The sequence below is a fragment of the Hermetia illucens genome, unplaced genomic scaffold (genome assembly GCF_905115235.1).
Source record: "Hermetia illucens unplaced genomic scaffold, iHerIll2.2.curated.20191125, whole genome shotgun sequence".
In the NCBI taxonomy this organism is placed as follows: Eukaryota; Metazoa; Arthropoda; class Insecta; order Diptera; family Stratiomyidae; genus Hermetia; species Hermetia illucens.
In genome coordinates, this window is record NW_024037036.1 from 5,151 (window position 1) to 20,382 (window position 15,232).

General features: G+C 37.7%; 1 protein-coding gene across 1 annotated transcript; it reads right to left on the bottom strand.

Moving 5' to 3' along the window:
- Positions 1 to 266: 266 nt before the first annotated feature.
- On the bottom strand, positions 267 to 5,993 carry LOC119661087 (mucin-3A-like; the record flags this gene model as incomplete). The annotated part of the gene is made up of 1 exon (XM_038070277.1): positions 267 to 5,993. A coding segment is annotated over exon 1 (5,727 nt), but the record flags the coding sequence as incomplete, so codon positions are not given.
- Positions 5,994 to 15,232: the final 9,239 nt, after the last annotated feature.

A 15,232-nucleotide genomic window follows, 5' to 3' on the forward strand; every position in this document is an offset into this window, starting at 1 on the left:
ATGAACTGCTTTTGGGATGTGTTATCGTGCGAACAATGCTTGCATATTCCTTGTTCACAATACTGAAATCAGTGTTAATGCTTTCCAAGGACCGTTTCTTTTCAGTAAATATGAAAATGGAAAAACCTGGATGTAGCTCAGGATAAAATCCGTTTGTCAGACTTATAAAGTTTTGGCTCGATGTTCTAAGTGTTATTTGACTTTTGAGAATAACTGTCAAAAGGAATGCGCCAAACGTCTGTAGTATAACCCGCCACACCTCTCACCGAAAAGAATCCAGAATATGCCGCGATCTGGAGTTGAGTGAAAGATATTCCTATTGCATGTTGGGTAATTAGATACTCGTATACAGAAGTTTGTGATTGAGCGGAATGTACCGGGGAATTTAATGTGCTTTTGATTACTTTACATACAGGACTCGTCCAATTCGATTGTGAGGGTGATGTTCCGCAGGGATACTCCTCTGACGACGATAGTGGAGTCTTGCACGAAAGTGGGGCACTTAAAATGGTAATCGAACTCTGAACTGACTTTGGAATCGACTCCGTCGTTGTCGAGAGGAGTATCGAGTGAGATGCGGTAGACAACTGAATGGAGATTATACTAAAATTCATTTGACTAATCGGACATAGCGACATGGTTCTTATGTTGCTGAGGAAGTTGGAGGCATAGACTAATTGCAAGAAGTAAAGGTAAATAGTATCTGAAACAATATAATGAGTAGTTAATGTGCTCCAAGACTTGAACTCAATAGATTTCTGGAAAGACGTTCGTTTCTCGGTTATCCATTTAACTTCGGATATTTGGTAAGTTGAATAATTTGTTGGGGGAATATTTGAGCCAACAACGTTCGCATATTTGATGGATACAATGCAGGAGTCGGTAGATATCGGAGCAGAATAAATTTTCATTTGAGTACTTTTGAAGATGGTGAAGGATAATTCCGAACAACTGCTTCCGGTGGATTCAATGGACTTAATCCACGAAGAACTATTAGTCCACCACCAAGTTATTTTCTCCCGAGTATATTTATGAATAGAATCACTTGGGTAATAATAAGCATAAATTGCTCGTGTAGAGTTTTCAAAGGCGACTTCTTGACCGGTACTACAACTCATAGAACGAATATATGCAAACTCTGTTCCATATTCCACCAACCAACTCACCGAATATAGTGCAGAGTACACTGCATTCCGGGAGGGTGTTGAAGATGATCCCCTAAGCTGCTCGATTGTCAGGTGTGTATAAGCCGAAGTTTGTGTTTGAGTTTGGTACACCTTTAAAAATGAAAGGATTTTTCCTGTATGATATGTGGAATTCGTATAAATCGAATGCAAACCCCATGTCTTTCGTAAATATTTTGTTGAGTGCATTGGTGACATTTGGCTTGGAAAGATAGCACTTATGATGAAAATCGAACTTCGTTCGATCTTGGAATTCATATCTGTTGGAGAGGAGAGTAATGGATTGTAGCATACGGCCGAAGATAAAATTTGCATCGGAATTATACTGAAACTTATTCGGCTAATCACCAGTGTTGATATGCCGGTGATACAAACGGAAGAGCTGAAGGAGGAAGTACAATGGGAGTTGGAGATAAACTGTTGGTCTGCCATTGTGTTGCACGGCAGAGGTTCAGTTGATTGCGGCGAAGTGCATATGCCTTCTGTTAGGTTCTTGGGCTCCCCCGTTCTGCAAGATGAATTGCTTTTGGGATGTGTTATCGTGCGAACAATGCTTGCATATTCCTTGTACGTAACACTGAAATCAGTGTTAATGCTTTCCAAGGACCGTTTCTTTTCAGTAAACATGAAAATGGAAAAACCTGGATGTAGATCAGGATAAAATCCGTTTGTCAGACTTATAAAGTTTTCGCTCGACGTCCTAAGTGCTATTTGACTTTTGAAATAACTGTCAAAAGGAATGCGCCAAAGGTCTATAGTATAACCCGCCACACTTCTCTCCGAAGAGAATCCAGAATATGCCGCGATCAGGAGTTGAGTGAAAGATATTGTTATTGCATGTTGGGTAATTAGATACTCGTATACAGAAGTTTGTGGTTGAATGGAATGTACCGGGGAATTTAATGTGCTTTTGTTTACTTTACATACAGGACTCGTCCAATTCGATTGTGAGGGTGATGTTCCGCAGGGATGCTCTTTTAACGGCGTTAGTGGAGTGTTGCACGAAAGTGGGGCACTTATGATGGTAATCGAACTCTGAACTGACTTTGGAATCGACTCCGACGTTGTCGAGAGGAGTATCGAGTGAGATGCGGTAGAGAACTGAATGGAGATTATACTAAAATTCATTTGACTAATCGGACATGGCGAAATGGTTCTTATGTTGCTGAGGGAGTTAGAGGCATAGACTAATTGCAAAAAGTAAAGGTAAATAGTATCTGGAACAATATACTGAGTAGCTAATGTGGTCCAAGACTTGAACTCAATCGATTTCTGGAAAGACGTTCGTTTCTCGGTTATCGATTTAACTTCAGATATTTGGTAAGTTGAATAATTTGTTGGGGGAACTTTTGAGCCAACAACGTTCGCATATTTGATGGATACAATGCAGGAGTCGGTAGATATCGAAACAAAATCAATTTTCATTTGAGTACTTTTGAAAATGGGGAAGGATAATCCCGAACAACTGCTTCCGGTGGATTCAATGGACTTAATCCACGAAGAAGTATTGGTCCACCACGAAGTTATTTTCTCCCGAGTATATTTATGAATGGAATCACTTGGATAATAATAAGCATAAACTGCTTGTGTAGAGTTTTCAAAGGCAACTTCTTGACCGGTACCACAGCTCATAGAACGAATATATGGAAACTCTGTTCCATATTCCACCAACCAACTCACCGAATATGGTGCATACAAGCAGGGCGTTGAAGATGATCCCCTAAGCTGCTCGAGTGTCAGGTGTGTATAGGCCGAAGTTTGTATTTGAGTTTGGTACACCTTTAAAAATGATATGATTTTTTTTGTATGATATGTGGAATTCGTATAAATCGAATGCAAACCCCATGTCTTTCGTAAATATTTTGTTGAGTGCATTGGTGACATTTGGCTTGGAAAGATAGCACTTATGATGAAAATCGAACTTCGTTCGATCTTGGAATTCATATCTGTTGGAGAGGAGAGTAATGGATTGTAGCATACGGTCGAAGATAAAATTTGCATCTGAATTATACTGAAACTTATTCGGCTAATCACCAGTGTTGATATGCTGGTGATACAAACGGAAGAGCTGAAGGAGGAAGTAGAATGGGAGTTGGAGATAAACTGTTGATTTGCCATTGTGTTGCACGGCAGAGGTTCAGTTGATTGCGGCGAAGTGCATATCCCTTCTGTTAGGTACTTGCGCTCCAACGTTCTGCAAGATGAATTGCTTTTGAGATATGTTATCGTGCGAACAATGCTTGCATATTCCTTGTGCATAGTACTGAAATCAGTGTTAATGCTTTCCAAGGACCGTTTCTTTTCAGTAAATATGAAAATGGAAAAACCTGGTTGTAGCCCAGGATAAAATCCGTTTGTCAGACTTATAAAGTTTTGGCTCGACGTTCTAAGTGTTATTTGACTTTTGAGATAACTGTCAAAAGGAATGCGCCAAAGGTCTGTAGTATAACCCGCCACACCTCTCACCGAAAAGAATCCAGAATATGCCGCGATCTGGAGTTGAGTGAAAGATATTCCTATTGCATGTTGGGTAATTAGATACTCGTATACAGAAGGTTGTGGTTGAATGGAATGTACCGGGGAATTTAATGTGCTTTTGTTTACGTTACATACAGGACTCGTCCAATTCGATTGTGAGGGTGATGTTCCGCAGGGATGCTCTTTTGACGACGATAGTGGAGGGTTGCACGAAAGTGGGGCACTTAAAATGGTAATCGAACTCTGAACTGACTTTGGAATCGACTCCGTCGTTGTCGAGAGGAGTATCGAGTGAGATGCGGTAGACAACTGAATGGAGATTATGCTAAAATTCATTTGACTAATCGCACATGGCGACATGGTTCTTATGTTGCTGAGGGAGTTGGAGGCATAGACTAATTGCAAGAAATAAAGGTAAATAGTATCTGGAGCAATATACTGGGTAGTTGATATGCTCCAAGACTTGAACTCAATCGATTTCTGGAAAGACGTTCGTTTCTCGGTTATCGATTTAACTTCAGATATTTGGTAAGTTGAATAATTTGTTGGGCGAATTTTTGAGGCAACAACGTTCGCATATTTGATGGATACAATGCAGGAGTCGGTAGATATCGAAACAAAATCAATTTTCATTTGAGTACTTTTGAGAATGGGGAAGGATAATCCCGAACAACTGCTTCCGGTGGATTCAATGGACTTAATCCACGAAGAACTGTTAGTCCACCACGAAGTTATTTTCTCCCGAGTATATTTATGAATAGAATCACTTGGGTAATAATAAGCATAAACTGCTTGTGTAGAGTTTTCAAAAGCGACTTCTTGACCGGTACCACAGCTCATAGAACGAATATATGCAAACTCTGTTCCATATTCCAACAACCAACTCACCGAATATAGTGCAGAGTACACTGCATTCAGGGAGGGTGTCGAAGATGATCCCCTAAGCTGCTCGACTGTCAGGTGTGTATAAGCCGAAGTTTGTATTTGAGTTTGGTACACCTTTAAAAATGATATGATTTTTTTTGTATGATATGTGGAATTCGTATAAATCGAATGCAAACCCCATGTCTTTCGTAAATATTTTGTTGAGTGCATTGGTGACATTTGGCTTGGAAAGATAGCACTTATGATGAAAATCGAACTTCGTTCGATCTTGGAATTCATATCTGTTGGAGAGGAGAGTAATGGATTGTAGCATACGGCCGAAGATAAAATTTGCATCGGAATTATACTGAAACTTACTCGGCTAATCGCCAGTGTTGATATGCTGGTGATAAAAATGGAAGAGCTGAAGGAGGAAGTAGAATGGGAGTTGGAGATAAACTGTTGGTCTGCCATTGTGTTGCACGGCAGAGGTTCAGTTGATTGCGGCGAAGTGCATATCCCTTCTGTTAGGTACTTGGGCTCCCCCGTTCTGCAAGATGAATTGCTTTTGAGATGTGTTATCGTGCGAACAATGCTTGCATATTCCTTGTACGTAATACTGAAATCAGTGTTAATGCTTTGCAAGGACCGTTTCTTTTCAGTAAATATGAAAATGGAAAGACCTGGATGTAGATCAGGATAAAATCCTTTTGTCAGACTAATAAAGTTTTCGCTCGACGTCCTAAGTGTTATTTGACTTTTGAGATAACTGTCAAAAGGAATGCGCCAAAGGTCTGTAGTATAACCCGCCACACCTCTTTCCGAAAAAAATCCAGAATATGCCGCGATCTGGAGTTGAGTGAAAAATATTGTTATTGCATGTTGGGTAATAACATACTCGTATACAGAACTTTGTGGTTGAATGGAATGTACCGGGGAATTTGATGTGCTTTTGTTTACTTTAAATACATGACTCGTCCAATTCGATTGTGAGGGTGATGTTCCGCAGGGATGCTCTTTTAACGACGTTAGTGGAGTGTTGCACGAAAGTGGGGCACTTATGATGGTAATCGAACTCTGAACTGACTTTGGAATCGACTCCGTCGTTGCCGAGAGGAGTATCGAGTGAGATGCGGTAGACAACTGAATGGAGATTATGCTAAAATTCATTTGACTAATCGGACATGGCGACATAGTTCTTATATTCCTGAGGGAGTTGGAGGCATAGACTAATTGCAAGAAGTAAAGGTAAATAGTATCTGGAACAATATACTGAGTAGCTAATGTGGTCCAAGACTTGAACTCAATCGATTTCTGGAAAGACGTTCGTTTCTCGGTTATCGATTTAACTTCAGATATTTGGTAAGTTGAATAATTTGTTGGGGGAATTTTTGAGCCAACAACGTTCGCATATTTGATGGATACAATGCAGGAGTCGGTAGGTATCGGAGCAAAAGCAGTTTTCATTTGAGTACTTTTGAGGATGGGGAAGGATAATTCCCAACAACTGCTTCCGGTGGATTCAATGGACTTAATCCACGAAGAACTATTAGTCCACCACGAAGTTATTTTCTCCCGAGTATATTTATGAATGGAATCACTTGGGTAATAATAAGCATAAACTGCTTGTGTAGAGTTTTCAAAGGCGACTTCTTGACCGGTACCACAACTCATAGAACGAATATATGGAAACTCTATTCCATATTCCACCAACCAACTCACCGAATATAGTGCAGAGTACACTGCATTTAGGGAGGGTGTTGAAGATGATCCCCTAAGCTGCTCGACTGTCAGGTGTGTATAAGCCGAAGTTTGTATTTGAGTTTGGTACACCTTTAAAAATGATATGATTTTTCCTGTATGATATGTGGAATTCGTGTAAATGGAATGCAAACTCCATGTCTTTCGTAAATATTTTGTTGAGTGCATTGGTGACATTTGGCTTGGAAAGATAGCACTTATGATGAAAATCGAACTTCGTTCGATCTTGGAATTTATATCTGTTGGAGAGGAGAGCAATGGATTGTAGCATACGGCCGAAGATAAAATTTGCATCGGGATTATACTGAGACTTACTCGGCTAATCACCAGTGTTGATATGCTGGTGATAAAAATGGAAGAACTGAAGGAGGAAGTACAATGGGAGTTGGAGATAAACTGTTGATTTGCCATTGTATTGCACGGCAGAGGTTCAGTTGATTGCGGCGAAGTGCATATCCCTTCTGTTAGATACTTGCGCTCCAGCGTTCTGCGAGATGAATTGCTTTTGGGATATGTTATCGTGCGAACAATGCTTGCATATTCCTTGTACATAATACTGAAATCAGTGTTAATGCTTTCCAAGGACCGTTTCTTTTCAGTAAATATGAAAATGGAAAAACCTGGATGTAGCTCAGGATAAAATCCGTTTGTCAGGCTTATAAAGTTTTGGCTCGACGTCCTAAGTGTTATTTGACTTTTGAGATAAATGTCAAAAGGAATGCGCCAAAGGTCTGTTGTATAACCCGCCACACCTCTCATCGAAAAGAATCCAGAATATGCCACAATCTGGAGTTGAGTGAAAAATATTGCCGAAGGATGTTGCATAATTAGATACTCGTACACCGAAGTTTGTGTTTGAGTGGAATGTGCTGAGAAAGATGACGTACTTTTGCTTACTTTATATGCAGAGCACGTGGAATTGGATTCTGAGGTTAAGGTTCTGAAGATATATTCTTTTGAAATGTTGCTTGTAAGCAGGACAGTTATAACGGTAATTGAACTCTGGACTGACATTGGAAGTAGCTCCGTTACCGGTGGGAGGAATGTCTTCTGGTATGCGGTAGATGTCGACAACTGAATGGAGATTATAATAAAATTCGTTTGGCTAATCTGATGTACCAACATGGTTTTCATGTCGCTGGGGGAGGTGGGGGGATAGATTGAGTTGAATAATTTGACGTAAATAGTGTGTGGGATAAAATGTTTACTAGCTGATGTAGTACAGTACATGGTCCCAATCGATTTCTGAACAGATACTCGTTTGTCGGTTGTAGATATAACTTCAGTTATTTGGTAAAGTGAATAATTTGTTGGGGAAAGTACAGGGCGAATGGATTTAACTCTGGATGCAGTGTGGGAGGCGAAAGATGGGGGGGGCAACGAGATTTGCATTTGAGTAATTTTTGCATTGGAGAATGTTGGATATAATAACAGTTGAACTGGTTGCGTTCTGTGCACAAGATTAGAATATTGCATACAGGCTATCGTTTCAGTGCTGACCGATATTGTGTACTTGATGGGACTAGCGGATGTAGAGGTGAAAGAAGATACTACGTATTCAGAAGTATTTGCAATTGGATACAATGTCATAAGTGATGTGTCTTTTCTGATTTTATGTACAGAATGTAAGCAAATTGACCTGTGTGTATACTCTGATGACTGGAACAGAAAAATTTTGCTAGAAGGGAGAACACTCCAAGCGGATAATGAACTTTCGGTGAAAGTGGTGTTCCATTGTGTTGGGCAGGAGACCGCTTCATGGTAGAATATGGTCGCGGTCGATATCTGAATTGACACCATTCTGAAACTTTTTTGAGTAATGAAGCAGTCTAACGTCGACATGTTGGGGAGAGAAGTATACCTTGGGAAGGGTGCAGGCGAAGTACAAATTGTACTGAAATTTATCTGGCTAATGAGACATGATGATGATATAGTCACAGATATGAGAAAACTAATGGGATATGTGGAAAGGGGGTAGGAAACGAGGTGTTTATCTGAAAATGTGTTTCGTGGCAGAGGTTTGGTCAATAGCCATAACGTGTACAGCATTTTTGTCAGAACCATATAATCCAACTTTTTAGAAGGTGGATGATTTAGGCAATGTGTTATTGTGAGAAATGTTTCCAAATGGCATTTCTTTTCAGTCAGTATGAAGTTGGAAAAACTTATATGTAGCTGGGGATAAAATGAGTGTGTCAGAATTGAAAATTTGTGATTCCACGTATTTCTTGCTGTTTGACCCTCGAGGTAGCTCTGAATACGGGTGCGCCGAAATTGGGTCGTATATGTTACCGCACTACTCACCCAAAGAAATGCAGAATGCACAACCATTGGGAGATGAATTAAATATATTTCCGTATAAAAATGGATAATTAGATACTCGGATATAGACCCAAGTCTTTCAATGCAATGTGTTGCTGTCGATGATGTGTTTTTCGTTACGGTATATACACGCTTGGAATGGGCTTCGGGATGCAGTTCTGCTTGCGCATATTTTGTTGACTGCATTAATTGAATGTCACTTGAAAGTTGGACACTTATAGTAATAATCGAACTTTCGAATGTCACTGGATTCAATTTTACCGTGGTTGAGAGCAATGGCGGATAGGATATGGCAAAAGTCGATATTTGTATGAAAATTATATAAAAAGTCATTCGACTACTTTGACATGCCGGTATGGAGTTTACATTAGTGAGGGTGGTGGAGGAATTTATGAATAGGGAAAAATAAGGGTAATTAGTTTTTGGAATGAGATACTGAGTGGTTATTATATTCCATGACAGGATCAAAAACGATTTCTGAACAGTTTCTGGTTTTTCTGTCATGTATGCAAAGTTTGGAGTACACGCACTAGTTACTATTTGGTTCGAGAAATTAGTCTGAAAACGAGTTAGTGAAAGATCTGTTGTTGAATTCAGAACTCTACTTATCGAAAGGAAATATGCTGGAAATATGTAGGCGAAAGGTACCCCTGTATGCTTTTCTGAACAAAGATAGCCTCCGTGATGCTGTTGGGTTGTAATTCGTATTGGAATGGAAAAAATAGTCAGAGACGATATCCATTTTTGTATTCTGTATACAAAATATATCTCCGTCATTAGTAACTTATTTTCATTTGGCAGCGATTGTAAAATCTTTCTTGAAAGGGCGTTTATAACAATAAATGATTTTTGGGCTTGCGGGGAGTGAAACACCATCGCTGAGGATAGTGAAATCGGATGAAATATGGGGGAAGCAAATATTTCAAAGGTTGGTTTTATGAAACTTGTATAACTTATCCGGCCTGATGATAACATGTTTGAAGACGTGGAATGAATGAAATGGTAAGTGAGAACGACAGAGTAAAGATGAGTCCGATTTAAAATGAACTCGAAACCTGTTAATGTGTTTTGTAGGAAAATGTCGATTGATTTATGTACAGTCGACAAATCTGTTATTAAATATATAAACTTTGATATTTCTCTTGTAATTGAGTGAGTGGTACTGGCATTTGGACTGAACAGAGTATACAAAGTGATAGTAGGCAGTTCTGAAGGACATTTGTCATAAACGGGTGATTGGTGATCGAAAACTTGCGAAGATTTTTTATAACATGGATAATTTGCGAGATAGGTTTTTGCCTGAACGTGATTTGCACGTTTACTAAATAGAATGTAGAAAGTGATAGCAGCCGACTTTGAAAGACTTTTTTCAAGGATGGTCAAAAGGCTGGAAGGTTTTCCATGAAGTTTTGACACCGATATACCGAGGAAGCTGTGAACAAAAATATTGTAAAGTGCTCTGGCACTACTGACCGATGTATTCGATTTTTCAGAACTTTGTGCAGTAGTTAGGATTAGGTACGAATATACTTGGCCACTTAGGGAGAACAAACTCAGGTAACAGGTTTTCAATTGATCGAAAGTATAGTTGATTCTATGGAAGATTGTAACAGGTAGGCAACTAGTTTTTTTTCTGTCCAAACACGAGATCGTTAAAAATGAAATACCAAAATTTGTTAGGGAAAAATATGATTGAGTAGTGATTACTACTTTCATGGTTTTCACCATGCTTTCAATTTTTGGAGCCCACGAAAATTTAAAGAAATTTGAAAAAGGGGAAACGTAGTATTGGATAAACTTTGTTTGGGAAAGGTCTAACGAAAATGATGATTTGAAAGGCATATCTATTGACCAGGGAAGCAAATGTTTACTCTTATAATGAAAACGATAAAGATTCGTTACCGTGCCAATTTTTATAGGGGCATGTTTCGTTTGACTAAGACTTCTTATGATGAATGTAGTATTCTGTAATAATGCTGAAATGAAAATTTTAATTTCGGCCGTTGTTAGTTTTGGATTATCGTATGGTGAATTAGTGATTACTTTTCCTTCTGTTGTTAACCAACCTAATAAAATACTAGGAGCTCGAAAATTGAGCACTGAAAAGGTTGAATGAATAGCAATATTATTCGGCCGGAATGTTACCTGGACAGTGTAGTAACTTATTAAACTCCCAAAGGTGCAGATAAACACTTGATTAGCAGATGTTTGTAACCTTACTAAGGGATATAGAGTCAGTACGAAAAACGATGGAATGTACTTTCTTCTTTGGAGTACAGAAATAGGCTGATTGTCTTCGTTGCATTTTGTGAAAAATTCTGTAGTGTAACTTAAGGTGATTTTATATATCAACGGCGAGAGTGTATATGTCAAGGTTTGTCGTGAAACGATAACAACATTCTTCCAGGTATTTGAGAAAATAATAACCTCTAAGTGAGAGTATGTTTCGCTAACTAGCAGCTCCCAATTAGAAGCGGTGGCTTGTAAGTTAGCAGAAGTACTATTTAAACGCGAATATTTGATCTCAAATGAAGCGCGTATGTTTGATATTTCACTCGTTCTCTGTATTTCGAGGTTTCGACTAATAGTAGATGGTTGAAAAAAACTTTCATTGAAAAATGTCAGCATTTGGCCTAATGTAGTCGAATAATGCAATTCTGTTAACTTTTTAGCTATTTTTGGCTCTCCAAAATGTGTTTGTGAAATGTTTCCAAAATTTTTAGTTTGAAGATAACATAAAATCTTGGAAAATTCGGTTACCGTATTATTTTTATTATTAATTAAAGTTACTTTGTTATAAATTATATTATACGCCCATCCATGAGATTCTCTTTGCTCTTTGTTTTTTATGCTAAAATGCAAATGTCTAAAGCAAGTATTAGTATTCGATAATATTGTTATTGTGTTATTTTTAATTTTGTTTATTTTAAATTGTACATTAAAATGTAATGGGATTAACAGTGTTTTTGCGGCAAAAGCTGATGTCGAGGAGAAAACGCTGCATAGTTGATATCTGAAAAGGAAATCATGATTAGCTATTTGAAGTAAATATAACATTAGACAGAAGAAAGAACTTAACAATATTTGCAATAAATCTTATGAGAAAGCCATAGTCACTAATATTACGGCAACAATTAAGAAAAACCGTAATATGATGAAATATTAATAAAAGAAGTTAATAAAAAAATCCGAATTTAGCATTAATAATCTTCTTGCATCGTTGTGAAACAAAACATTATTAAAATAAATCAATGTCCGCCTGTCTGTCATACGATATTTCCTCCGAAACGGGTGAACCAATTATCACGAAATTTTTTGGGAAGATGTGGCATACGAATCCCTTTACATATAAAGCAAGTGGCGGCATTTTTACCCATCGCTATTGAAACTGGGGTGTATATTTTTTTCCACGAAATATGACCATGAAATAGCTCGAATAGCACTTTCCGAACTAAATGAAATATAGGGCTGAAAATGTGCGCCCCAAAAAGTGAAACAGATCTCGTTCTTAGAACCTATCCAACCGTGAACTGACCTTATATGAACGGCAATTTGCATATCAGTGTCAATTCTTGAGGCAGAGGCTTATGTATATAACCCATAAAATAGATATACGCACCTGATTACCAGCGGTTTTCAGTTTATGTATATATGTGCTTTTGTGCATGGAGTACAGTCGAAATGGGCGAAGAGGCGTTAAATCAATTTATCAATGCTGTAATGGACGATGTTTCTTTATTGTTTATTTTTTATTACGAACACAGAATTTATGCCGTTGATATGTGTGTACATATGTGTATAATGGACTTTGCAAAATATGACGGAATATTTTGTATTCTTACGATGTACGAATGGAAAATAATGCACAGCTTCCGGTATCCTGACTTGTTTTTAGTGTTAATTACTCGAGGCAGACATGTGTATGTATATGAATGTGCATTAAAGTTAAATAATAGACATGCTTGCACTTGCTGCTGGCAAGCTGTTTTTAATTCACCTTCGTGATTTTGTGCATGGAGTAGAGTGGAAATGCGTGAAGATGCGTTAGATCAACTTATCAATGCGGTATTACACAATGTCTACTTATTGTTTCTTTTTATGATGAACAGAGCATTTATGTCGTTGTATATATATACATATGTGTATTATGGAGTTTTGGCAAAATTCGATGAAATATTTTGCATTTTTATACGAATAGAAAATCGTGCTTAGAGAGTTTCTCACATAAGATGAACACACAACCTTTATACTCTAAGAACCCGAAGTCAAAACTTTCAAATCATATAAATTGAAGATATATCAACGGCGGAGTCCACGGGGACATTTGGTTTAAACCTATGCAGGTTTTGGCGATATTCTCAATGCGCCGTGAAAAAGTAAGTAATATTATAGATTACTTATCCGTGTAGGCTCTTTAACCGCTCCTTGATAGCAGGGATGAGCCTGTGAATTTACCATCTGTATCCCGAACGGTGCCAACGCGCCACATATTTACAGATATCTCCTTCCAAGCGCAGATTGGTTTCGCATTGTATATGTTCACCTTCTTATCTGCCAAAATGTCAATCCGCATCATTCCCGACGAACGCTGCATTATCTGAGACAGCCCTGATGCCACGAAACTAGGGTTGCATAACGCACGGTCGAGCTCACTACCTTGCCTATAAGCAACCAAGAAGTATACCATGGCTCCAACATGTTTGGCATCATCTTTGCCACGGCATACTTACTTTACCGCAAACATACTGCGCGGTTGCCTATAACTGAGGTTCATGTCTATTATCACTCACAAATATCTGATGATCGACTTGGAAGTGAGGGTTTGATTCCCAATTTAAATGCGAGCATAATTTCTTGTGATGAGGTCCCCTTTCGATTTTCCTCTACAAGTGGTAGACCAGATCTCTCTAGCCAACTACAGTGCGCAAATAATTATACCGGAGAGTAAACAATTTTATTTATTACAAAATTATTTAATCCATTTTCCATTTGTTTATTGGAAGCATAATAATCCCGGGCGAGCGCAATGCTGACCACATTGCCTCCTACAGTGTACTACTGGCGTGTACCGGTACGGTCTTGAAAGAAGTGCTCTAACGCACTTCAAGGCCCTGATCAAATATGGATTGTTGCGGCGATTTTTATTATTATATTAATTTTAATTTTTTTTATTATTATTTTTTTTTATTATTATATTAAAGACATTACATAATAAATACTTATTTTATTAAGATAATAATATACAACAACAATAAATAGTAATATAGTCAAACGAAATAAATATACAAGACAGGTATGAAAGTATCTAGATAAATGGATTTAATTTAAAGTTTTTATTTAAACAGTTTGATATTCTGTTTCTTATTGTGATACTTTTCACTACACCTTTTTTCATTGAATTTGCTAGGGTTTTGATAAGCATATTGTCAATTTTTTCCAATTTTTCGGCACTTTCCATCAATGTTAACTTTCAGCTCCGATACAGTCCCATACTTGCGCCGTGCAACATAAATGCAGTTAAATAAATTCACCCATCAATTTTCTACCGGGGTTAGATCAGGTCTAGTTGGCGATTCTAAGCCATTCCAAAATGACGATATTTGAAAAATTTTAATGTCAGTTTGTCTTTCTGTCTGTCACACCAGATTTATTCAGTCACGAAAATCAGTAAGCGCATGTAATCTGTTGTTCACTTTACATGTAGCAAGTGGCGCTATTTTGTGTTAAGTTTAAGGGGGGCTCCCCATGCATGTGAGTGGAGGGTGCAAATTTTTTTCATTAAATTTCATTAAATTTTTTTCATTAAATTGAGCCCTTTCATTTGATATCCCACTCAAATGAAAGGGCTCAATTAGTACCTTTCGAAACTGGTTCCATATTTGATATCGGGAAATATAGGGAAGTGAGAGTTCATAATATGACCATCAAAAAGTGTAACAGGTCTCATTCTCAGAATCTATCCAACCGAAAAAAAATTGCAGTGGTGCTTTAGAAGTTAAGAACAACGATGTTCACTGATTATACCACTTCATTTATTTCATAAAAGCAATGGCACTGACAACTTCAACAAAAGAAAAACGATGTTCACTGGTTATAACACTTCATTAATTTCATAAAAACAATGGCGCTGACAACTTCAACAAAGGATGAATTTCATAGAAACTTTGTATACGAATCTTTTCACTTTTTCCAACAACACAACACAACTGGTGCTAGTTGTTTTTATTATTTTTCTGACATCTTGTATCTTTTGTAAGGCATAACATAATGCACAATTTGGTAAAATCGAACTATTATTAACAAAGTTATAGGGGGTGAAACTTTGCCATTTTTTTTCGTGTATTCTACAACTTGTATGAGGTCATCATCACATATCAATTCGTCAATACCACAACGAAGTGAATTCATATGAATGGGGCGGAAAGAATTATTTTATTTTAGTTTTTTAGTCACTTGTAAATGAATATCAATTACTACAATCTGAAGGAATATGTTGGGTTTGTAGCTACATACGAATAGAAAAATGTGTGTCGAAGTTTCTCACATAAAATGAACACAAAGCCTTTATACTCAAAGTGCGAGCTTGCGGTATTCCAACTTGTTTGATATTTAATGTCTTTCTT